We start from the raw sequence: 24,480 nt of genomic DNA, 5'->3' as shown, positions 1-24,480 counted from the left end.
TTTTAAAAATATTTTATAAGAATAATTTTATTAATCAAGGACCCGCGCACAGTCTTTGTGAACTCGATTAGAGCTAGAGCGTCGGGGAGCGAGCATGGCTTTTGTGGACCCGAGTTCGGGTGCCGGAGCATTAGGTATGGGCACAAGGCGTTCGGGCCCGACCTTGATGGTCCCAGTCGTAGGTTGGTGAGCTCGGCTTCGCTGGCCACGGCGGCCTGCAACTGATGGAGGGAGGAAGAAGGAAAAAGATAAAGAAAGAAAAGAAAAGAAAAAGAAAAAAAGAAAAGAAAAAATATTAACAAATTCAAGATGAACATTAGGAATTCACTTTTATAATTTTATACATGAATGTTTTCCTTAATCGGAAAGTATTTTCAGTTGACTTATCATTTTCGACAAATCTAACTGGTGAAAGTCTAGAAAAAGGATTTCCAAAAAACATTTTCCCTCAAAAAAACGCACCCTAACTTAACGTTTATATGGCGACTATCCGACATGTCACACAACTTATGATGAAAGATGGAACTGGTGTGGGGTTTGGGAAGACTTGAAGAGCAATCTCCATTGGATCTGGTTGAGTTAATAATGCAAATTACTCTTTTTTTTCCCTTCTCGTGCTCATAAGTATGACTTTAATGGTCAGTGGATGGGTTTTGTCAAAGCACCAAGGCAGACAAAGTTCCACTTTTCTCGTGAGAGTGGGGGCTATCAAGATTGAAAGATAGCTTGAATTTTTCAATTATTATAAGCCCATGGTGGGCTCAAGTTATAATAGAATGGTCGAGGTCATCGAAATGGGCTTTAAGCTTCATTCCAAGCACCTCTTCTTTCTCGGGCTGGGGCAATCATTTGGCCTGTGATTCAGCTATGGATTGTAATGCACTCGATCGAATATAAGTTATATGAAGAATATTGTATTGCGACTCTCTTTTGGGTTTGTGTCCATGTCATATCAAGTGATTTCTCAGGTGAACGCATGCAGTAGAAGCACAAAGAAGGCCAACGTATCGACGTTAGGGATTTGTGATGAAATTTGGGACCTCATGTTTTGATGTCATGAAAAATCTTACGGGATCACTATCAATTATTGTAAAAATTTAAGCTAATAGATAAAGACGTAAGTTTTACTAACAGTGTTAATAGGATGATTTGCTGTCGGGATATTTTTGCGCCGACCAGAGCATGTGGGGATTGGTGGTCAACGGTGGTCCGTAAAACAAAATCTCCAGCACATAACAGATCCATAAATGAAACAAGAGGACATTCAATTTAGTGCTCTTTTCGGAAAAATGAGTCCTAGTAGATGTCCCAGATTCTAGAATCAAAATTGGCAAGAACATTAACTTGGTTAATATTATGTAACAACCATAGTCTATGATTCAGATTAATTATCGTAAGATCTGGTCGGAGGAGTTCTCCCATTCTCACTATAGTGGCCGATGTCTGGCCGTTATGGCAGGGTCTATCCTCAGAAGTGGCCCGAGCTCTGCCTCCTTGTCATTTGGATCTAGCATCCCGACTTATGCAGGGTCCGCTAAAACGTTCAGCGCGAGCGACATTGAGTGAGCTAGCGATCATTTCAGTGAGTCAAGAACACCAAGCGAAGGTGGCTTTGGGCGTGGATATTGTGGCGTTCTTGAAGACGGGACCAAAGTAGCTATGAAAGTTCTGAAAGGATCAACAGGGCTGCCAGGAAGTTTTTAGCCAAAGTCGAGATGCTTTAGCTGCCTACATCATAGGAATCTTGTCAAGCTGATTGATATATGTACGGAGCAAAGCGTCCTCTGCCTAGTTTACGAACTTATTTCGAATGGCAGCGTGGAATATTATTTGCATGGAAGGTAGGTATAGTGTAGATTAACACGCAACATCTTTAGGGTTAACATATTTTTGTCTTGCTCTTCATTCTGCTTCATCAGGCCAGATGCTTGGCGTCCTGGTGCTATTCACCAAAGAAACGTCGAGCCTTTCGCTGCTGCGATCACAGAGAGACCTGAAAGAGGCTGAAGTCCTGGTGAGGCTGGAGTGAGGGATTTTGATGGCTATGTTCTGATGGAGTTGGTGCTGTTGGTGCTGACGTGCAATGTGCACAACGGTTGCTGGGTGAGCAGTTAGGAAGGGGTGATGCGGTGGCGAAGAATCGGAGCATGAGGATCACGAAAGTGCAGGAGGAATCGATGGCCAACGCAGCTAAGATGGCGGAGGTCATGACCAAAGAGTTGGTCGAGAGGATGAGGTGGAAGTGTGGGCAGTGGGTGAAGACTGATTTTGAAGGCTGAGCTTCCATGGAACTGAAATAGTTGTTTGCTCGGCTTGCTGCATGAGAATTTCCTTGTGTTGGGCCAATACCTTGGGTGGTCATCTTGTGTAGTATAGAGAATTTGTGTGGATCATTGCTTTATTTGAATGGATGAACCCTATTGAATCAAATATCGATGGCCATGTTGCCAATTCTTTGAAGAATTGGGCTCTTAATACAACAATGAGCGATGAGGTATTGCTCCCTGTTTGGGGGAAAATACCAAAAACCCATAGAGATAAGGTGTGCACTTGTCAGCATACATTAAAAGTTAGTATTAAGTATGGATAATGTCGTACCTCAATAGTCTTAAAACAAGAGTAAACACCATGATATTCACATTTCACACACACTGTAACAAGTGCAAACAAAGATCGTGTCACATATGTCCTTGTTCAATAATAATCGCACAAATCATTTCCAAATCTTGATGGGAAGATAGAGGCGAGGCCGATAAGTGGATTCAACCATTTCAACATACAAAGGAAGCTGTAGGATTGCGAACAATATGATAGGGATGGCAGCCAACAAAGTAATGGGGATGTAAATCCACTTCAATCGTTCGCTAAGGACGATCATAAGAGCAGAGCCAAAAACCACGAGCATAAAGGCCAAAGAGAGGAAGAGAAAAGTGAGGCCCAGTATCATTTTTCTTGGTAGTGAGTGGAGGAAATCTTCTGTGGCATAGCGTGAAGTTTGGATAGCCAAGAACATTAAGGTGGTAGTGATAGACGAGAAGAGAGCTAGAGCGTCCGCAACCGCGAATACCATAAATGAGCCCTTCTCTAGAAAGACCGGGATCCCTGTACTGTTGTCGTTGCTTCCAGGTACTGTAAAAACCGCAACAAAAGCTACCGTAATGATGAGAGTCGCTACAAGGCTACAAGATGATGATGTATCCTTCATCCATTGTGTTGCCTCTTTGAGCAGATCTTTGCGCTGTTCTAGAAAAACTTCCCAGTATGTTTTGCCCCTCCTTTCTTTTGTTAGTTCCAATTCCAGACTTTCAGAAGAAGGACCGATCTTATCTTTCTTCACCTTCATCTATCAACGCAAATGTAAATTAAAGAGCACAAAAGGGTGGCAAAACAAATAAACGTGAACTGACCTTAAATTTCAGACTTTTGATTAAGGGAGAGCTCCTATCTTCCAGTATCTTCAGAAAACAAAGGACGTCTATTAATATGAATGTAATCACATTAAAGAGTGGCAAGCAAATACTGTGAACTAACCTTAAACCATTGAATTTCCCTTTGCAAAAGAAAAGCTGATCCAGAAACATCTGCCGGCACATATCCCAGTGACCATTCTACTGCTGTCGCCATCAGGTCGCAGTTCCTTTGAAATTTGTACCTCAATTTTGGAATTGTGTTGTACACATTCATTAGTCTAAACAACTCAACATGTTGTGCCCTCACAACTTCTTCGATTAGTTTTTTCGTGAATTCTTTATCCCACATCAATTCTGGATAATTCTCAAGACATAACTTGACAATTTCAGAGATTCCGCTAGATGCAGCGTCAAGGACAATGGCTGAAGTCAATTCGAGTATTTCAGGAGTTTCCATACTAGCCTTCTTCTCTTTAAAAACTAGAGTTGCTAACTCAAGCGAGCATTCGTGCCTTAACTTCAATTCTCCACTCCTTTTGATAAAAGGTGTTGCACGTAACATCAGATAAGCAATTTTGCTTGCGATGAAGAATCAAAAGGTAATAGAGGCTTTCGCATTTGCGTCGTGATCTTATGTATATATATAGTAGTTGAGAAAAGAATCATGGATTTAACATATTAATCAAGGAAGCAAACTTCATACGGTTTGAAAATCAAAATGCATGCCACAGAGAGCAGATGGATCTATCGATGAACACACACAATGTCATGAGAAAAAAAGAGTTTTGAAAAATGGATAGATTCAGCAACAGATCAATAAAACTGTTTTTGATTATTTTTAGATATTCTCCAAATGGATACATATCGACTAGACTTTGAATTGAATGGAATCCAATCATATTGTAATATACGAATCAAGAGCCGGTTCATATTAATAACTATGATCTCAAAGGGATATACCGAGAATATCAATTTACAATTTAGAATAGCGATCTCTACCCATGGGTAAAATAAGGTCCTTTTTCTATAGATACCACGGTACACACATACATATATATAGATTGGGTCTGAAGATATCATGTTAGTTTGTATACTTGATTTTGTGGCAAGATTTCAGAGTGATATCTTGAAGGAATGAACTTCTTTGAACCGATGAATTGCTGGTACTAAGAGGAGAGAAGAATCATATCAACAAATTAGGAATTTATGATGAACAAAAAGATACATATCACACTCATGAAATGAAAATTGCACATGTAGTTAAATTTAATAATGCTCAAATATGTTAGAAAATAACTTGGATCAATCAACCTCCATGACCTGATATCCAAATTTACAATTCTCAATAATTCTATTTGGCAATTTGACATCGAGTAAGACTTCTCAAACTCACTTTATAAATGTAAAATTAAATATTAACTTGTGACACACATCATGGTTTAGATAATAATTGTATACATAAATGTAGTCCCTATCCCTTACCTATTTTGTGAATAAGATCTCTATATGATATGCTTTTTGTCGTGTTAGTCCATCCATCGTGCAGATTAACACAAATACCTCGAGCCATCCTCATGTCTTTGGCGTTGTCAAATGATGTATCAACCAAGCGAGGGATACCTAAAAAGGGAACAGATAAAATGAACACTATGTAGAGAGAGTTGCTCTAATTGTACATATCTAACAAAAGAAGTGCAAGAAGTACCTACATTGGTAAATACATTTTTCCCAAAAATTGAGTTTAGCTCCACTACGGTAGTAAGACTTCACCTGTGTAAAGACTTCCAACAGGCTACCGTTTCTAGTATTTGCGGTCGTCGCTAAGCTGGGGTATCGACAAGCTAAATCCAAAAGTATGTCTTTTGGGACATAAGAACAAAAAAGTTAATTCAAGCAAACAATGAAGGAAATCAGGTAAGATGAGCAAGTGTGAAATCCTACCCAAATAGCCGGCCCTAATAAGGTTGCTGATGGTATCATCCTCTGGGGTGGATTTTGTATTCATGGCAAGGTGCCGGATAACCTCCTCTTGCCTAGGAGCATTTGTAGTAGCAATCAACAGGGCAAGGGTTCCGCCTTGTTCACCAACTTCGTCAAGTTTGTCTACTAATTCCTTTACCCTCCTTATTCTTCCTCTCCGGGTAGCAAGGTAGAGGGCACTAATAGTGAAAGCTTTAGATTCTGGAGGGAAGCGCTTGACCAGGTTCTCAACCAATTGATCTTGTCCGACCAAAATCGCAATATCGAGTATAGTAAGGTCATCACCTTCTACGGTTATAACTTTGGCCGTCATTGCTTTGGGATTATGACTGAGGATTCTCTCGGCAGCTTTCCAATGACCTTTTACTGCGACTTCAAACCATAATCGATACGTTTCATTGACCACCGGTGTTGGCTTGACTGCAAATATTGAACATTAAAAGTCCTCAGTCTTTCGCACTACTTGTTTTTAAGGTCAAGTGTAACCATTCCACCTACTGAAAGTTCCAATCAAATGCCGGTGCAAATCAAGGGGCAGTTGTTACTTAGCATACCTGTTTCTATGAGCGCCTTCGTTTACTCTTTGAAAGTCAAAAGTTTTTTTTGGGGGATTTCTCAATTAAAATTGAAGATATTATTATGATTTTAAAATTATGAAAAGATTATGTTTGAATTTTTATATCAGCAATTGTATGCCGTGAAGTTTAAAAATTTTAAATTAAAAAAAGTCAAAATGCAAGAAACACAAGCTTTATGAAAAAAAGGAAATATTAAAAGTTGAAATTGACAACCTCTAGTTGTTTTGTGACCATCTTGGGAAGCTTTATCATTTGCCGTCTCTTCTGAAGTCAAGTCTACGTGGATCTCTTTGTTTCCAAAAAGAGAAAAGAACATAAATAACCATAGAAAAATTAATTATACATTGTATGCTATAGATCAACTATTCAAGACTGGTGTCAAGCTCATTCATTGCATGGAATTTTTTGTATTAAACTTAGATAGTAAACTTCTAAAAAAAAAATAGATGTTACGCTGAACGAATATCCTAAGTTTTTTTTGATATAGGTATTGTATCATGTATTAGTTTTCTCGTTGTCATTGGTCTTATCCGCAATATCATTCATAATTAATGAGCACGATCTTTTACTCTTTCCAAGTAAATTTTTGTTTTGGGCTTTGTTTGTTATAATTCAAGATATTATTCGGATTTTAAAAATTATGACGAGATTATATTTGAAATCATGTGTCAGCATTTATATGTTGTGAAATTTAAAATGTTTCGAAGCAAAATAAGTCACAATGCATCCCACACAAGTTTTATGAAAAATGAGAACTAAAAGTTTGAAGTGACACACCTTCAGTTGGTCTACGACCGCCTTGGAAAGCCTTATCGATTGTCCTGCCTTCTGAATCCACGTCTAAGTGAACCTCTTTATACCAAAAAGAGAGGATAAGGATAGCACACGTATCATCACTTTCATATGGCGCTCATTTGAGTACCATGACCTTTTTTTTATCACTTGAGTGCCATATCAGTGAAAAATCGTTTAATTGAGTGCTTATTCCGGCAATTCATTGATTATTTATCTTGACTTCTGATTATCTAGTTGCACTTTCCAAATTATTTAGAAGTCATTTTCCGTTGGTTGTACCAGAAAATTCTAAACAACGCGTTTTTAGGAAACAACTTGCATATGACGCATGATTTCAGGTACCCTAAACTCGGGTTTAGAGCAAAACTATAATTGAATGAATGCCAGCTTAGTCGAATCGACATTTCCGCCTCTTGAGTCGGCTCATGTATCATTACACCAATTTTCTAAAAACAATATCACCAAAAAATCCCTTGAAATATTTAGGGTATATTTGGTTAACGAAAATGTTCTAACGAAAATTGTTCCTCATTTCATCTTCCATTTTCTTGAAAATATGTTTTGAGAGTGAAAGGTAACAGCTTTTAACAGGAATGAAAGTTACAGGAGCACGCCTGGTGTAGTTGTTTCAAAGCAATGCTCGTGCAAAGTAATGTCGATTTGAGTCGTTTTTAGTTTCAAGGTTCAAAAGTTGAAAACAAGGCAACCAAAATTTCTACCAAACGTATTTTCCTCAAAAAATTTGGAAAGAAAAACAGGAAATTGGACAAATTCCCCGTATCAAACATGCCCTCAAGTTCGGCGCAAATTATCTTCTTTTGAGGATTTTTTTAAAAAGTGTCCAGATACTTTGTCAAGTAATAAACAAAGAAATGTTGCAATTCCCACATTCTGTCGATGAGATTGCTTATATTACTTCGAAATTAACACCCAAAAAGCCAAAACTCTTTCCAATTTTTCTATTGCCTTTGTAGGATCAAATCAGAACGATAAAGGAAAAAAGAGAACAGACCTGGCAATGGTTTCAGAATCGAATTGTCTTGGGTATCCATGGAGGATTCTTTGCGGTGGCGTCTCGCGAAGCCGGTGAAACTCTTAAGCGGAGCAGTATCTTTAGCCGGTTGAAGTCGAAGTTATGTTCTGCTCTCATGGATATTCTCCTCTTACGCATTCGACCTGTGGATGCAGACAAAGCTCCAGCTCCCGATGATGTACCCTTCTCTTTTCCCGAATGGCGTCTTCATTTCCAAAATTTATGGAAATTCCTATTACTTTTTCCTTTTCTTCCACTATATATGGCTACAAAATCAGAAGGGCGGCACTCCACTAGTAAGAACTAGAAACTAGAAACGCTTGACAAAGGAAGAAGAAGAAGAAAGAAGAGGAGAATCATGAAATCTTGCATTGATCAATTTTGAGTGAGCAAAATCGACGGCCGAGATTGAGCAGCAGCCGACTTGATGAGCGGCAGCGGCCGACTTGATGATCGGCGAAGATGGGGCTGGCCGTGTCAAATACCGTGGGTGTGCCGCCGCACGGTATAACTACTACCTACTCCTCCTTTGGAAAAAAAACCTGGTATCGGACCGAATCGAATCGACGGCGGAGGGAGAATGGTCATTGTGCCAGGTCAGCAACCACCCTCCTCACCGCTTCCTGGAAGCCCGCCTCGTCCCATTCGCCTCCCTACAATAATGCATGGTGGTGGACCAAATTTTCGAATAACTATCATTAAAAATAAAAATACCAAATCAAAGATTGACCTAAACATATATATAAACAAAAAGAATAAATTTGAATTTATAATTACTAATCCTTGTCGATTTCAACATAACACTTCTCTTTCTCGTGCAAGACAGTAAAAGGGAATGAAACGGTTCATTTAATTTATTCCATTTTTTAGGATGTATCCAACTCATAAAATTGATCGATTTCATGTGATTTGTTTTTTTGAAATCTTAAGTGATATTGTTGGTCAATGTAAATCATGTGCACCCAAATGGATATTGTTGCATTGTAAACCAACAATCCGATCAAACTCATAAAATCGTGTCATAAAAAAAGACATATAGAATTGTAATTTGTATAAGTATATATCATATGCATACCCGTTTTAGAGGTGAATGATATGATCACGAGCGATAGCTAACTCTACATTGTTCTTTGGCGAGTAAACTATTCGAAAACGTCTCATGGTAAGAATATGTCCATAAGGTATTACCGCTAATTAAGAAAAAAACACTATCTACAATTTAAAACTCTATATCGGAAGCTTCGCATCATTGTTTATCGTGCATACCTCGACGTTTAGTCTCAAGTTGACCCGATTGACGATGTTCGATTCGTGCACTTGGGTGTCGGCTTCCATGGACATCAGGCTCATGTTCCTCACTTGCCTCAAGAACTTGAGGATTCGGATCACCAGATTCAATGCCGAGCAGTCTCCCCTCACGGTCACCTGCAGGTCCACGGTCCGGTCTTGCGACGTCGACTCCGAGACGGTCCTCGTTCGAACGTCGACCCTGGAGCGGTCGCTCGGCGGCCCGCTCGGCTCCCCGCCGCCGCCAGTGGGTTCAGTCGGCGGCAGGAGTTGGGCTTCGAGAATGGCGTTCTTCCGACGGAGATCCTCGACTTGTTCCTTCAACGAGCCGAGGTACTCCCTCGTGGTCGCAAGCAAGGATGCTTTGTCTTTCTGCACAATGTGATGGACATAGATCTATGAGGAGGAATGCATCTTGAATTGCATACGACATTATAAGCTGATCATTGAACAAACTATTACACGACATGATGAGCTACATAAGGTTACTTATTGCCTTTGAAATTGTAAAGGTTCGGTACTTATAATGCGTCCTTATAATCAGTTCAAGATATACAAGACGACATGAAATATCAAATCCCCTGTAACCCAGAAAAAACCTAAACTGGTTCAAGTCACAACCTCTTAAATAGATGCCAAAAGTGGGAAAACTCATGTTCATTTATTCTGAAAAATTAGAGTCTCAAAATGAATTCCATACCTTGGTTCCAGGAGGAAGAAGCGATCTCAATGCGACGAAGCTCTCGTTGAGCTTCTCGCGCCGCTTCCTCTCCGACATCATATGGTGGAGCTGAGTGGTCGATGGGGGTCGGCTCCCGCCTTGCAACCGGTCGCGGATCCGCAGCAAGTTCATGCCCCAACAGTACGAGATTGCCCGCTTGAGCATGCTGTGCTTCTGAGGGCCGTGCTTGCTCTGCGGTCTCGGAAGCAACGCCGGCGTATATCTCCTGAACGCAGTCGGTCTCGGATTTTCGACATTCATTTGTTGTTGCTGTAGTTGTGACGAAGAAGTAGATGAAGAAGGCGATGATAGAACTGCAAGGACGGCTCTCGTCATAGCGGTGTGTTCGCTCTCAGGGACAATCGGGAACTGAATGTTCCCGAGCGATCTTGCGAAGTCTTGCATGGCTTGCAATGGGTGAGGACTAGTACCAGTTGTACTAGAACCAGGAGTATCGGTGGTGGTTATAAGTGGCAACAACTGTGTGGTAATATTCTCTACAATTGGAGGGTCTCTGAGGGCTAATTCCGGGTTAATGAAGGAACTTGTGGTAGTGGTGGGTATGCTGAAGAGAAGAGAAGAGTATTCGGGGCTGTCCATGGAGAGCGATCTTAGAGACGACGAGGAAGACGAAGGAGGATTCGTCATAGCTGTAGTGTTCGGTTCAGTTGCTTGGGCCAATTCGCGCATCGCTATTTGTCTTGAGAAATCCTCTGGGAACAAGTTCATCATCTGCATTTCTAAGTCAACCTGCTAAAACCATCATTTCTGAGATTAATTATACCGATTTCTTAGTTTTCTTCACTTGCATAAAACATTGTCGTGAATTTATGTACCTGAGGTATGTTGGAGAAGCCTAGCTCAATCTCTCCACTCCTGCATCCCATGAATACTGCAATCTTGAGAAAGATTTAAGCATCATCAGGATCTGCAGGATTTTCTAGGAAAAAAACTACATGTGTGCCCATCAAAAAGCACATTTTTTGTTGCATATACCTACCTTGATGCTTGCTTCCTACGACCAAAAGAAAGACAAAATTAGCAACTTTGAGTCAGTAAGACGATGCAGAAACATTAGATTCAGCATCAAGAATGAGAATTATGAGATGGGTATGTGAAGCATTACTTGATAGAATTGTCTTTGACAAGAGTTGGAGGCCAATCTTGAAAGGTCTTCCTCTCTGAATTCAAGGTAGGGGCTGCTGTTCCTGAAGGCCAATCCTGGGACTTGGGTGTGGCTGCTGCAAATTATAGAGTGGAAAAACATAAAAAATAGACAAAATCTTAAATTGGGTAAACTCCAAAATCGTAATCTTTTAATCCGTTTCTCTTTGAATGTTAGAGATGTATAATTCAGATCATGCAGTACCTGTTCTGATGAAGGATGAACAGAGACTGCCTATACTCGTCAAAAAGTCTCCTGGGTTGAATGTTGTTTCCATTACCCCCACTCGCAGCTTCCTCGAAGAGACCATCCAAGTAGCACAAACAGCTGCAGAAAAAGACAAGATCATCAGCTGACACAAACACCGAGAAAGTACTAATTAAACACTTTTAGCGAGAGAGAGAGAGAGAGAGAGGACCTAGTGGGAGATAAGTAAGACCAGAGACAGATGTATCTGCAACCAAACGACTGGGCAATGAGGTGGAGGAAGTTGGATCGAGCATCTCCATCGAGGAGGAACGACGAGTCCATGAGATGGGAAGATGGAGCCGGAGCCGATGAAGAAGATGGTGATGGTGATGATGATGAAGTGGAGAGACCCTTTTATATTGCTCAGATCACCTCTCTCCTCTCTCCCTCTGCTTTCTTCCCCCTTTCAGGCCATCTCGATGGTGGTGTCCCTACCCTCTGTCCTGATTCTGAAAAGTATTCCCAAGTAAATATATAAAGAGAGAGAGTCTAAGCAGCCAATTTTTATTAGGGTTAATATCACGAAAAATCCTAAAATGGTACATTTGTGACATATTTATCCCGAACTATTTTTTTGATCATAAAAAACCCCAAACTGGTACACCTGTGATAATTTTACCATGAACTATTTTTTTGACCACCAAAAACCCCAAACCGGTACATCCATGACAATTTTACCGTGAACTTATCACAAAAAACCCCAAACTGGTACATATGTGACAATTTTACCCTGAATTAAAATTTTTGTATTATTTTTTATTTTTTTCGAAATTTTATTTATTTTTTATTCTTTTCTTTTCCTTTTTTTTCATCTTTAGACCCTGGCCGGTCGTCGGTCCGCGACCGGCCGAGGCGGAGCCGCGAGGCCGCCCTCGCGGGCTCGGCGAGGCCTCGCGGCGTCGAGCGAGGCCGCCTCGCCGGCGTCGGCGAGGCCTCGCCGGCTCGGCGAGGCGCCTGCGCGCGAGGAGCCGCCTCGCCGCCCAGGCAAGAGCGACCCTCGCCGACGCAAGCGAGGGCAACCCTCGCTGCGTCGGGCGAGGGCCGCCTCGCCCGACGGGCGAGGTTCGCCCTTGCCCTGGGCGAGAGAGGACGCTCTGCCGACGCCGCGCGAGGGCGGCCCTCGCCCGACGCAGCGAGGGTCGCCCGACGCCGACGAGGGTCGCCCTCGCCCGACGCCGGCGAGGGCGGCCCTCGCCGGCTTCCGCCTCTGGCCGGTCGCCGGACCGGCGACCGGCCAGAGGTTGAAGGTGAAGGAAAAAAAAAAGAAAAGAAAAAAGAAAAAATTCAAAAAAATAAAAAAAATAATATTAAAAATTAGTTTGGAGTAAAATTGTCATATGTGTACCAGTTTAGGGTTTTTTGTGGTATGTTTGGGGTAAAATTGTTACGGGTGTACCAGTTTAGGGTTTTTTATGGTCAAAAAAATAGTTTAGGATAAATGTGTCACAAGTGTACCAATTTAGGGTTTTTTGTGGTATTAACCTTTTTTATTAAGGTTGTTAGCAACTGGCTTCCAAGGATTAGGTGTCGTGTTGGTGTTGAGGAGGATGACAGGGTCCACCTTGGAACGCAGCCAAGGTCTTGTCGAGGGGTGGAGGAGCGTTGAAAAGTACACGAGGCTAGAAGGGGGGGAGAAAGGGCCTTAGAAAACCAAAAAAGAGAGTAATATTTTAGATAATGGGAGAGCTCCCCACGATGTATATTGTCGAGACTAAATCTATTGAATCTAAGTTAATCAAAATTTGGAAAGATTGACATGCCCAGTGGGAACTACTCCTAAAATTTGTATGGGGAAAAAGTCCATCGTGGTACAAAAATATGATTGAAGCCCATCAAATTTTTATTTAATTATGATATAAACACGCTGTTTCGATTGATATAATTTAAATTAGATTACATTCGATAACTTACCGAAGCAAAATGTTTAGTATTTATGCTCCTTTTAGTACTCCATTGGCCGAATAGACTTTTGTTCATTTTTGTATCACATTCTTCTATCTGTACTTTTCATGCGCTCTGTGCACGACGAACTTAATCACATATTGCCTTTTTATGGAGCTCATTTTAATCTTTTATGCGCTAACTTTTTATTTGATATTAGATCCATTATGTGTGCTATTTAAAAAAAATCACTCCTATAAGCAAAACAACTTGCTCAATGTTTCCTTTTAACCTTTACGATTGCCTAACGTGGTCTAGTGCTTGGTTAAAATATGGTAGATCCTGTGTTTGAATTTGACATTTCTTGCTCAAAGCAACTTTGGAGGGGCCACGCATCTCACCTGATGCACCGAATCGATGCTATTGCACGTATCTATTTAGATGAATCGAGTCCGAAAATTCTTTTATTTTATTATTTTATTTTTTTGCCTGTCAATATTGTTGACATGCTCCTGTGGCTGGAGACTGCCCCAACAAAAGGAAAAAAAGAGAGAAGGAGAGCAGCAGCAGCAGCCACCAAAGCAGAGAGAAAAGTAGCGGTCAAAGTCCACGGTGGTGAGGATTTTGAAGAGCGTCAATGGAGGAAGGCAGCTTGTCCTTTTCCTTTCTCCCCCTTAAGTCATTATGCCCTTTCTTTAACATTATTTCTCTTATAAAATTACCCTCGTTCCCACTTCTTCTCACGCTCCAATTTTAACACCACCCAATTCTTTTTCATTAGTTTAAATGAAATATTTCAAATTATATCTCATGTTCACACCGTTCATGCAAGAAATCTATAGTTAATCCTCGCCTTTACACACGTGCAATTCATAACTGGTCATACGATCTAGTCATGGTAAAAGAAAAAAAAACCAGATGCGCAACATATAATAATATATCCAGCCAACCCATCACGTAGATTCAGAGGAGCCTCGTGAAGGTTTCGCCATTACATGTGTCAGATCTATGCGTGTTCAATCTTGTTACTCTGCATGGCGATGTTAGGCGCGTAGCGCTGAAAGGCAAATCCGTCGAAACAGATGGAGATTTCGGTATGTGCTCATTACTGAAAATGAGTTCGGTGATCGATCGCCGATTTTAGTTTGAAGAAGTCACAGATCTGCTCTTTGAGCGTGTGACTGAATTGCGTATCTCTGTTCTATATCCATGGAAATGAATAAACTGTTTCTTTGACAAAAAAAAAAAAACCCATCACATAGATTCAATTAACCTTAATCAAGCATGTCTCGAAACCTTAATTTAGTAGGTATTGTCATAAGATTAACATTTCATTTGTGGCCCCAATTCCACGTGTGGCCCCCCTCTAGCTTAATTTTATTAGGGAAAACGCCATCATCAAACTTTAAATTTTTCACCCCCTTTATAATAAGATATTGGACCACTTTTGGAAGTGCCACTTAAATGAGTTTTTTTTCTAGAAAGCTTCGACGTGTCATCGGTTCTGAGATTAGTATGTAATTAGGTTTCAATGCAAATGTGAACACGACCTGGTTTATAAGTTTTTTTTTCTCTGGGTTTGACTTTTCTCTAAGTTGTTGAGAATATTATTCTTTCCTTCTGTCCAATATGTCTCTAGCATGGACCTTGGCGTAGAGAGAAATTATACAATTTTTGCATATTTCTGACATAGATGAGGGTGGTAGCTTATAATGACCTCTGCTTAATTAAGTGTTGGTCAATTGGGGAGATTAGTCCTGCCTGAAAACCTCCTCAATCCAACTGCCTATTCATATTAGTCAAACCAAGAAACAAAGCCGCCTATGCAAAGTAATCGATAATCACGATGAATTAGCATCGAGTTCTTTTAGGGAAATTGTCCAATGAGTTCCAAATTTATTGTACATATGTCATTCTAGTTCTAAAATTTTCAATTTTGCCAATTCAATCTTAAATCTTTGTGAGAAACTCCAATGTAGTTTTTCGGGGATGTTACTGACGTGGCGGCGTGCCATGTAGGACGGCCGGTAATGACTGGACTGCTACTTTATTAAGGGGAAATATAAAACACATGATGGTTATTGTGTGGTATGATTGACAACCAATCGGTGATTGTATGGTTTGCATTAGAGTTCGGGGATAATAAAATAACACAAAGTACGCGGTGCCATCATGGCTTCAAAGTCAACGGGTTTCAAGTTGTGTTCGGACTTTTGTAAGCCAGGATAGTTGGCAGCGACTGGCGAGGACCCCCCCGAATCTTTGTCCCTAATTCTCACGGGCAATACCCAAGAGCACTAAGCCACTAGGAGCACATGAATGACATGGGGTAGTCTAAGGGTGATCATGTCACATTTATCTTCCGTGAGATTGCAAATTTAGGTTATTCCACTAGCGAGCTTTTGACTAGCGTGTGCCTCAAATATTTGCTGCCTCGTATGGAGAGATCTGCCGACTTCTAGCATAGCGAAAGGGCGGTGACGGGCACATCGATCTCAGCCTTTCGGGCTCTGAATTGGATGGAGTAGTTGTGGCTTAAACTAAACATTCTGAAACAAATGTAGGAACCTTATGATAGCATTTTAGAGGAGGTAGCCGTCGGTGATCACATATTAGATGTAGGAACCTTATGGTAAATAACCACCGAGAGAATGGTAGGCTCCGTGATCTCATGCTCACTTGTCTTTCATGAAGTATTTTCCGTAGCTGTATAATCGAACCTTTGGCTGACTTGAGCTTTTGTGTTTTTACCTCATATAGAGAGATAGTTACATACTAGTAACATTGTTAGTGAAGCCATAGTAATAGACCCCGCAATCTTGAATTGTTTACGTCTCGGATGATAATGAGCAGTTATAAATTAAATTGAACATTTTTGTCACTCTTATGGTAATGTCTAGAAGGTTATCAATGTGGATCAATTCCTCACTCCCTTTGATCTTTTATTTTATCAATAAAAAGGTGGGGAAGGACAACTAGCGTAGCTATCCCATTTGGGTATTATCCTAAGGTTTCATATCTGCTATGGAATGCTCAGTTTGAATCATAACTACTTAGTTCACTTGTATGAGCCCATCACTACAACCTCATCGACATATTAGACATTAGAAAGTTTCTCCACATAAGGTGGAAATTAGTGTCCAAAGTACAAGCTGGCAAGAGGTTTACTCAGGAAGCCGAGGTCTTTAATCTGATTTCTATTCGGCAGAATTACTTAAAGGGCTGACCTCAAAAAAGTAACTCCTAGTAAATTCTCTAATCTCGATATGGATGAGCTATCATTAGATGTTCTCGAGTGATGGACTTAATCTGATGTGCAAAAACTGTTTCAGAATAGCACATGACTTCTATAACAAATAAAAAGTGAAACCCCAAAAATTAATATAAAGTATCCTAAAATAAGGCCATCTCCTTTTTGGTTGTTCTCACTATTTTTAAAATTGTTCACGAATGGTCTCAAGTTTCTTAGATTTGCACACAAAAAAAAAAAATTTGTATCCAGAGCTTTGTTTAGGTAATCGTATTCCCATTCAGCTAGTGTAATATAAACATTCTCACTCATTAAGCCGGTTAGGATTGGCGTTTCGTCATACGATTTCTATCGAATGATCATGAACTTGCAATGTCACGAGCATATGTATTCATCAAAGCCCTTTTCTTCTTCTTCTTCTTCTTTCCTCACTTGGTGCGACGAGATAACCGAATCGTAAGCTTGACTCGTCCCATTTACATAGCGAACCCTTTTCATCAACGCTAGAATAGTATTATTCTCGGCAACTTGCATGAAGTAAGAGCAAGGAAGCAGAGAACTTCTAGATCTTCCTCCTTAGCAGCTGCAAACTTTGTTGTAATCGCATGACTCGAAAAGAGTCTTCGAAAAATTGTCGCTATTCAGAATTGCTCGGATTGCTACTTAGATTTGGCACTACGAGCACCATGTGCAGCCATACATGTCATTTAAACCACTAATTACCGGCAATTGGCAAATTTTTCCTACGCTATTTTTCTCTTCAATTGTACTGGAGCTAAGGAATGGACGAACTCCAAATCAACTAATTGCAAACAAATTCATTTTCCCCATCGCCTATGCTTAACTTATGTGAGGCTACGAATAATCTGTCTTCAGATTCATCTCATCTATTTCCAGGGAAAATTATTCAAAAAGTCTTAAACCTATAGTACGGAGGCCAACTCAGCCTAAACCTTTCAATTGTGCCAATTTAGTCCTAAACCTTTTGCCAATTTACTAATTTAGTCTTAAACCCACAATTTAGTCCTAAACATTTTGACGATTTACCAATTTAATCATAAACTTTTCAATTATGACAATTTAGTCCTAAACCTTTTAATGATTTGCCAATTTAATCTTAAACCTTTTGACGATTTACCAATGTACTCTGGCCAAATATCCAAGTAATAGATTTATAACTAATTTGGCAAATCTTCAAAAGTTTTAGGACAAAATTGATACAAAGAAACGTTTAGGACTAAGGTGCTGCATGAAAACCATTCTGGTTCTGTCCAGAACTGGTTTTTTGTTTCCAGAATCAATTTTGGACCAGAAACCCGTTTGGTAACGCAATTTCATTTTTCTATTTCCGGGACAAGTTTGCTTCCAAAATTGATTCTGAAACCAGAAATGAGAACAAAAAAAAAGTTGGTTTTTCATTTCTGGAACAAAAGTGAGAACCATTTCTGAGGAATTCATTTTCTTCAACACACATATTCATATGGAAGTCACGATCTTTGAGGTGAGAAAAAAAAGCAAAAAATCAAAAATTTCAAAACTTAACAGAATGGTTTAGAATCTGTGGTTTACCCACTTTCAGTGAAATTTAAATTTTTTTAGGTACCGAAAAAAATAAATAAATAAAAATAAAATAAAAAATAAAAAATTTCACAAAATGACTTAGAAAACCTATGGCCACCCACTTTGAGCAAAATTTAATTTTTTTAGTTGCCAAAAAAAAATAAAAAATTATAAAATTTAAAAACTTCACAGAATATCTTAGAATACCTGTGGCCACCCAATTTGAGCGAAATTTTATTTTTTTAGGTGTCGAAAAAAATAAAAAAAAGCAAAAAATAAAAAATTTCAAAACTTCACAGAATGGCTTAGAATACTTGTGGCCATCCACTTTGAGTGAAATTTAAATTTTTTTAGGTGTCGAAAAAAATAAAAAAATTCAAAACTTTACAGAATAGCTTAAAATACCTGTGGCCACCCACTTTGAGTGAAATTTAAATTTTTTTATATGCCAAAAAAAATAAAAATAAGCAAAAAAGTAAAAATTTCAAAACTTTACAGAATGGCTTAAAATACCTGTGGCCACCCACTTTGAGCGAAATTTTATTTTTTTAGGTGCCGAAAAAAATAAAAAAAAATAAAAAAAGAAAAAATTTCAAAACTTCACAAAATGGCTTAGAATACCTGTGGTCATCCACTTTAAGGGAAATTTAAATTTTTTAAGGTGCCGAAAAAAATAAAAAAATAAAAAATAAAAAACTTCACATAATTGCTTAGAATACCTGTGGCCACCCACTTTGAGTGAAATTTAATTTTTTTTAGGTGTCGAAAAAAAATAAAAATAAGCAAAAAAGAAAAATTTTCAAAACTTCACAAAGTGACTTAGAATACATGTGGCCATCCACTTTGAGTGAAATTTAATTTTCTTTAGGAACAAAAAAAAATTAAAAAAAATCAAAAATACCATTTGGGCATCTAAAAAAAAATTAAATTTTACTCAAAGTGGGTGGCTAGAGGTATTATAAGTCATTCTGTGAAGTTTTGAAATTTTTGATTTTTTATGTTTTTTTTTCACCTAAAAAAATTTAAATTTCACTCAAAGTGGATGGCCACATGTATTCTAAGTCATTCCGTGAAGTTTTGAAATTTTTAATTTTTTGCTTTTTTTTCACCTCCAAAAATTAAAATTTCACTCAAAGTGGGTGGCCACGGTATGTATTCTAAGCCATTCAGAAAGTTTTGAAATTTTTGAGTTTTTGAATTTTTTGGGCACCTTAAAAAATTTAAATTTCACTCAAAGTGGGTGGCCACATGTATTCTAAACTATTCTGTGAAGTTTTGAAATTTTTGATTTTTTGATTTTTTTTGGGCACCTAAAAAAATTTAAATTTCACTAAAAGTGGGTGGCCACAGGTATTCTAAGCAATTCTGTGAAGTTTTGAAATTTTTGATTTCTTGATTTTTTTTGAAAAAATTCAACAAATTTCCTATTTTCCTGAAATCTAAATTTTTTTTATTTTCTCGACATTTTGATGATTTTTTCTGGAATTTTTCAATTTTTTGGGATTTTCTGAATTTTTTTAAAGATTTTTATGAATTTTTTGGATTTTTTATTATTTTTATTCCATTTCTAAAAAAATGGATTTTTGTTCCTAGAAATAGAATTTTCTGTTGTTTATCAAACGGGTTTTTATTTCAGGAAATAGAAATTTTGTGCTGTTACCAAACGGGTTTCTGTTCTAGAAATAGAAATTTTTTGTCATTATCAAACGGGTTTTTTTTCTCAGAAACTCGTCCAGGAACCAGAAATAGAAAAATCTATTTTTGGTTCAGGAACTCATTCCGGAACAGAATGATTATCATTCGCTACCTAAATTGCCAAATTGTTAAATTGTTTGGGACTAAATCGGAACAATTAAAAAGTTTAGAATTGAATTCCCTACTATACAATAGGTTTGGAACTTATTGGACAATTATCCCTATATTTCTACCCCCCTAAATTTCTTGTTCGTTGTCTCTCGATTATCACAGACAAGGAAAAGAAACATGTGCGAACGGGGCCTACCATGCTGAGCTCGAGCTTATTCTCTCGAATTTCCCGTATAAAATGTGGCACCACACAACGAAATGCTTAGAAATCTCGACTTTTTCGATGAACGGTCATTAATGCGGTCGACGAACCGAAGCCCCCAACAGCCTCGCTTTCTATTTCCCCCTCATTAATGGGGTCCGAGCGCGGGTGACCCGGCAAAGGGAAAATCCCCAAAATTGGGGGACGAGACACGACCATTTCAAGCTCAAAGCTCGCGCTTGAGGCCAAGATCATATGACTCGTATTGCCATCTGAAAAGGGCCAATCCCACACCCACACTGTCTATTCCTGTCGCACGGCCACTTGAATGCCTAGGTCAACGCCCGTTCTAGCCTGATTCCTAGATAGATTTGACACATGAAAGAGAGAGGAGCAATGCACCGCGTCGTTTTTGTCCGGTGTCCACACGTGCTCATGGAAATCTGCGTGTGGACGAAGAGGGAGATAAAGAGGAGAGGGCAAGGTCCAGATAGCGTAGTAGCGTGAGGACGGGATCGCACTTTTAAAGGGCTTTGTCGAACCCTACTTTCGAGAGGAATGAGAGATCGATGTAGATCATGAGAGTATGTCGTATTCATATTTACAAGTTTTAAGGATCGGCTTGTGAGTTCTCTCACCGATTATCAGGCAAGTGATCCAATAGACCACACATCGTCTTGGTCGATCTGAGGGGTGAAATGGGCAGGCCTGGAGAAGCAATTCCCTTCTTGAACCCGGCCCGCTCAAGTCCGATCATTTTCACATGGAAACGTAATTTTTTTTTATCATCGTAGGGCTTGAACATGGATTTTCATGCCCTACTCGTTAACCACCTCAGATCTTCTGCCTTCGAACTTTCGTTTCATGTTGTCGTGTACACATTGAAGTAAAGGAGAAGAGCCACGTGATGGGTTGACTCCAACTTGCGAGACCCTTGTTTTATAATTTTCTGACGGTGGCCAAGGGCGAACGAACCACTGCCTCTTCATGGGCACAAAAAAAAATCGTTTGCGTTTCTGGTCAACGCATTCAACGGTCCTGATCCTTCGTCATCGTGAAGGGTCAAATCCCCCCCGGCAGCTTTCCCTCGGGGTCCTTGTCCTTTCATACATGCATATTTTTCAGATTGTCTGAATCTTCCATATTTTGTTTTTCTGATTAACTTATTGCCAATTATTTTTATATTTTAGGCACTGGTGTCTGTCTTCTTTCAAAATGCAAAGTAAAACGAGCTGTTATTTCAGGCAGCAAGAGGTGAAACCTGGTGTAATCGTAGAGGGAGCTGGAATACATAGAGAAACAGCATGATTTGTGATGTGAATAGTCTATCTCTGATTGGATAGTGGAGGTAGATTTTTAGATGTTGCCTCAAATCTGAATTAAAGATTTAAGAGGGTTTCTATCGTCTCTCAAGAGGCACAATTTGCCGTCTTAAAAATATCGTATTCAAATGCATTTTGCCGTTCCTCCTAAACAAATTATCGTGCACTTGATAAAAACTTCAAAGGTTCTCAATCTATGATAGAGATTTGTGCTCTTGTAATCCACCGGTATCAATCCCACCTCATAAATACTTTAGAGGTTTCAGATTAATGCTAGAGATTTGTTCTTTTGTTATCCAACAGCCGATGTCCCCCAATAATCTAACCCTTGGGGATTTGTAGAAGTGCCCTAAGGTTTAATCGCTTGATATAGGAAAAGAAGGAGGAATTGGATTCTAAAAGGAATGTTCGAAGAAAATTGAAAAGTAGATCTGTCAAAATTGGTTATAGAACTATTTGTTAACCCATATTTGATGGGTTAATTGAGTTGTTAAATGAGTTGGTTATATTCAATAAATGGGTCATAATGGGTTTAGAATTGTAAAGATCAAAATAATATGAGTGTTAAATGAGTTCACTATTTACTTAGACCCAATCCACCTCTATGATTCTCTCTTCACTCTCTCTCGCCATCACTTGATCTCGCGCTTGCTCGGTCCGCACTCTCACCTTACTTTGGGTATGAGTTTTGTTAGATTGGATTAAATATGAGAATATTTTAGCAATATTGATCGAGTCGGGTTCATGTTGGGTATGAGTCACTAGATTTCTATTGCATGAAAATAGGTCAAAGTCGGTTTAATGAGTCAATTTGGTTCATATTATTTTCGAACCGACCCAAAATCGATCCGACTCTCTCGTTTGACAGGTCTACCGAAAAGTAATCTAGAATAAGCATTCATTTGAAATGACCCTTATATTTATTGAAATCGAAGTACATTTTGCTTGAATAAATGTTATTGTGTGGATTATACGGACGAAACTTATCAATTAAACTATTGAAGTTGTTTGTTTTTTTTGGGTCACCTCTTGAGTTTGTCATTAGTTGTTCAGTTCACTTAGCTATAACTCGTTTTGTAACATGAATCATGTTGTGCGAGAAAAAAAAAATATCCACACTAGCTTAATACAAAGAATGAGATATTTGATATACGCAGTTAATCAATCTGTTCGATCCTATACACAAATATGGTAAATTGAAATGTTGGTCTTTCTTGGTCGCTAGTGAGGATTATCAATTATGTTTAAGTTAACGTTTATATGGTTACTATCCGACATGTCACACAACTTATGATGAAAGATGCAACTGGGGTGGGGTTTGGGTAGACTTGAAGAGCAATCTCTATTGGATCTAGTTGAGTAAATAAAGCAAATTACTCTCTCTCTTTTTCCCTTCTCGTGCTCATAAGTATGACTTTAATGGTCAGTGGATGGGTTTTGTCAAAGCACCAAGGCAGACAAAGTTCTCCTTTTCTCGTGAGAGTGGGGGCTATCAAGATTGAAAGATAGCTTCAATTTTTGAATAATTATAAGCCCGTGGTGGGCTCAAGTTATACAGAATGGTCGCGGTCATCAAAATGGGCTTTAAGCTTCATTCCAAGCACCTCTTCTTTCTGGGTCTGGGGCAATCATTTGGCCTGTGATTCAGCTGTGGATTGTAATGCACTTGATCGAAGATAAGTTATACGAAGAATACTGTACCGCAACTGTCTCTTTTGGGTTTGTTCCCATGTCCATATCAAGTGATTTCTCAGGTGAACGCATGCAGTAGAAGCACAAAGAAGGCAAATGTCTGGAAGATTCTGCACATAGCTTTATGGAATAATGAAGGAGCGGTTGAAATTTGGGACTTCATGTTCTAATGTCATGAAAAATCTTACGGGATCACTATTAATTATTATAAAAATTTAAGCTGTTATATCAAGACGTAAGTTTTACTAACAGTGTTAATGGGATGATGTGCTGTAGTGATATTTTTGCGTGTACCAGAGCATGTGGAGATTGGTGGTCAATGGTGGTCCATAAAACAAAAACTCCAGCACATAACAGGACCATAAATGAAACAAAAGGATATTCACTTTTGTGCCCTTTTCGAAAAAATGAGTCCTAGTAGTGTCCCAGATTCAAGTATCAGAATTGGCAAGAACATTAAGTTATTTAATATTATGTAACAACCATAGTCTATATTTTAGATTAAGTATCGTAAGATTGGGTCCAAGGAGTTCTCCCATTCTCGCCATAACAGCAAGACACCATAGAGGTCGATGTCTTGCCGTTAAGGCAGGGTCTATCCTTGGAAGTGGCCTGAGCTCTGCCTCCTTGTCATTTGGATCTAGCATCCCGACTTATGCAGCATCTGCTAAAACGTTCAGCGCGAGTGACAATTAATGAGCTACTGATCATTTCAATGAGTCAAGAACACCGGGCGAAGGTGGCTTTGGGCGTGGATATACTGGCGTTCCTGAAGATGGGACCAAAATAGCTGTGAAAGTTCTCAAGAAGGAGGATCAACAGGGCGGCCAGGAAATTTTTAGCCAAAGTCGAGATGCTTAGCTGCCTACATCACAGGAATCTTGTCAAGCTGATTGGTATGTCCAGTGGAACGTGTAGCTGCCTTGTTTGCAAACTTATTCCGAATGGCGTTGTGGAATCTCATCTGCATGTTAGGTATAGTGTAGATCAATACACAACTTCTCTAGGGTTAACATACGTTTGTCTTGCTCTTCATTCTGCTTCATGAGGTGTAAAGCCAGTGTCTATTTTCCCATGCTTTCAGGAGTTGACAATGAAGCTGCCCGACTAGATTGGGGCGCTAGGATGAAGATAGCAGTTCATGCTGCTCGTGGTTTGGCCTATTTGCAAGAGGAATCGAGCCCCCATGTTATGCATAGGGACTTCAAGGCCAGCAACATATTGTTGGAACATAATTTTACGCCCAAAGTGTCGGATTTCAGTTTGGCTCACACCTCTATGGATGAGCAGAATATACGCATCTCTACACGTGTCATGGGAAACTTCGGGTTAGGAGACTCCTCTCTTGTTCGAATAGTTCTTTGGTTTCTGATCCCGTATTATTTGATTACTTCTAAATGTGTCGGTCGTAAATGTTGGTTTAAAGCAGCATAAGATCAGTAATTCTGAGGTTGCTTAGGAAGATACGGTATTCCCGGCACATCAATCTTAACATCACAAGGTGAATTCCAAACAAACTTTGTTCTTGCTTACTTTCACTGGACTTAAG

At 39.3% G+C, this 24,480-nt stretch overlaps 2 protein-coding genes across 2 annotated transcripts; both read right to left on the bottom strand.

Annotated features, from left to right (window-relative positions):
• Nucleotides 1-2,712: 2,712 nt before the first annotated feature.
• LOC115684503 (uncharacterized) lies at nucleotides 2,713-8,226 on the bottom strand. Its single transcript, XM_056310533.1, has 7 exons — nucleotides 7,776-8,226; nucleotides 5,352-5,810; nucleotides 5,120-5,269; nucleotides 4,971-5,030; nucleotides 3,532-3,989; nucleotides 3,408-3,455; nucleotides 2,713-3,343 (listed from the first exon to the last, which is right to left on the bottom strand). Exons 1-7 carry the CDS (start codon nucleotides 7,813-7,815, stop codon nucleotides 2,714-2,716), a joined length of 1,845 nt encoding a protein of 614 aa, XP_056166508.1. The 5' UTR covers nucleotides 7,816-8,226; the 3' UTR covers nucleotide 2,713.
• Nucleotides 8,227-8,237: 11 nt separating this feature from the next.
• LOC130137966 (putative transcription factor bHLH041) lies at nucleotides 8,238-23,003 on the bottom strand. The gene is made up of 9 exons (XM_056310719.1): nucleotides 22,941-23,003; nucleotides 11,388-11,569; nucleotides 11,174-11,296; nucleotides 10,931-11,045; nucleotides 10,805-10,819; nucleotides 10,641-10,703; nucleotides 9,784-10,554; nucleotides 9,063-9,455; nucleotides 8,238-8,449 (listed from the first exon to the last, which is right to left on the bottom strand). The coding sequence occupies exons 1-9, from the start codon at nucleotides 23,001-23,003 to the stop codon at nucleotides 8,381-8,383; spliced, it is 1,794 nt and encodes a 597-aa protein (XP_056166694.1). The 3' UTR covers nucleotides 8,238-8,380.
• Between the last annotated feature and the right edge of the window lie 1,477 nt (nucleotides 23,004-24,480).

The sequence above is a fragment of the Syzygium oleosum genome, unplaced genomic scaffold (genome assembly GCF_021117445.2).
Source record: "Syzygium oleosum isolate NSW1041296 unplaced genomic scaffold, Sole_v2.1 Sole_v2.04, whole genome shotgun sequence".
NCBI classification, from domain to species: Eukaryota; Viridiplantae; Streptophyta; class Magnoliopsida; order Myrtales; family Myrtaceae; genus Syzygium; species Syzygium oleosum.
The sequence above is the reverse complement of the archived record's forward strand: the minus strand, read 5'-3'. Positions and strand labels throughout refer to the sequence as shown.

Coding starts and splice junctions, on each gene's coding strand:
- LOC130137966 (XM_056310719.1), bottom strand. CDS start 23,003: ATGCGTTCACCTGAGAAATCACTTGATATGGACATGGGAACAAACCCA. Junction 11,570..22,940: donor ACCCAAAAGAGACAGTTGCG/GTACAGTATTCT, acceptor GCAATATAAAAG/GGTCTCTCCACTTCATCATC. Junction 11,046..11,173: donor TTCATCCTTCATCAGAACAG/GTACTGCATGAT, acceptor TATAATTTGCAG/CAGCCACACCCAAGTCCCAG.
- LOC115684503 (XM_056310533.1), bottom strand. CDS start 7,815: ATGGATACCCAAGACAATTCGATTCTGAAACCATTGCCAG. Junction 3,990..4,970: donor AGACATGAGGATGGCTCGAG/GTATTTGTGTTA, acceptor TCTTCATCGCAA/GCAAAATTGCTTATCTGATG. Junction 3,456..3,531: donor GGGAAATTCAATGGTTTAAG/GTTAGTTCACAG, acceptor TGTTTTCTGAAG/ATACTGGAAGATAGGAGCTC.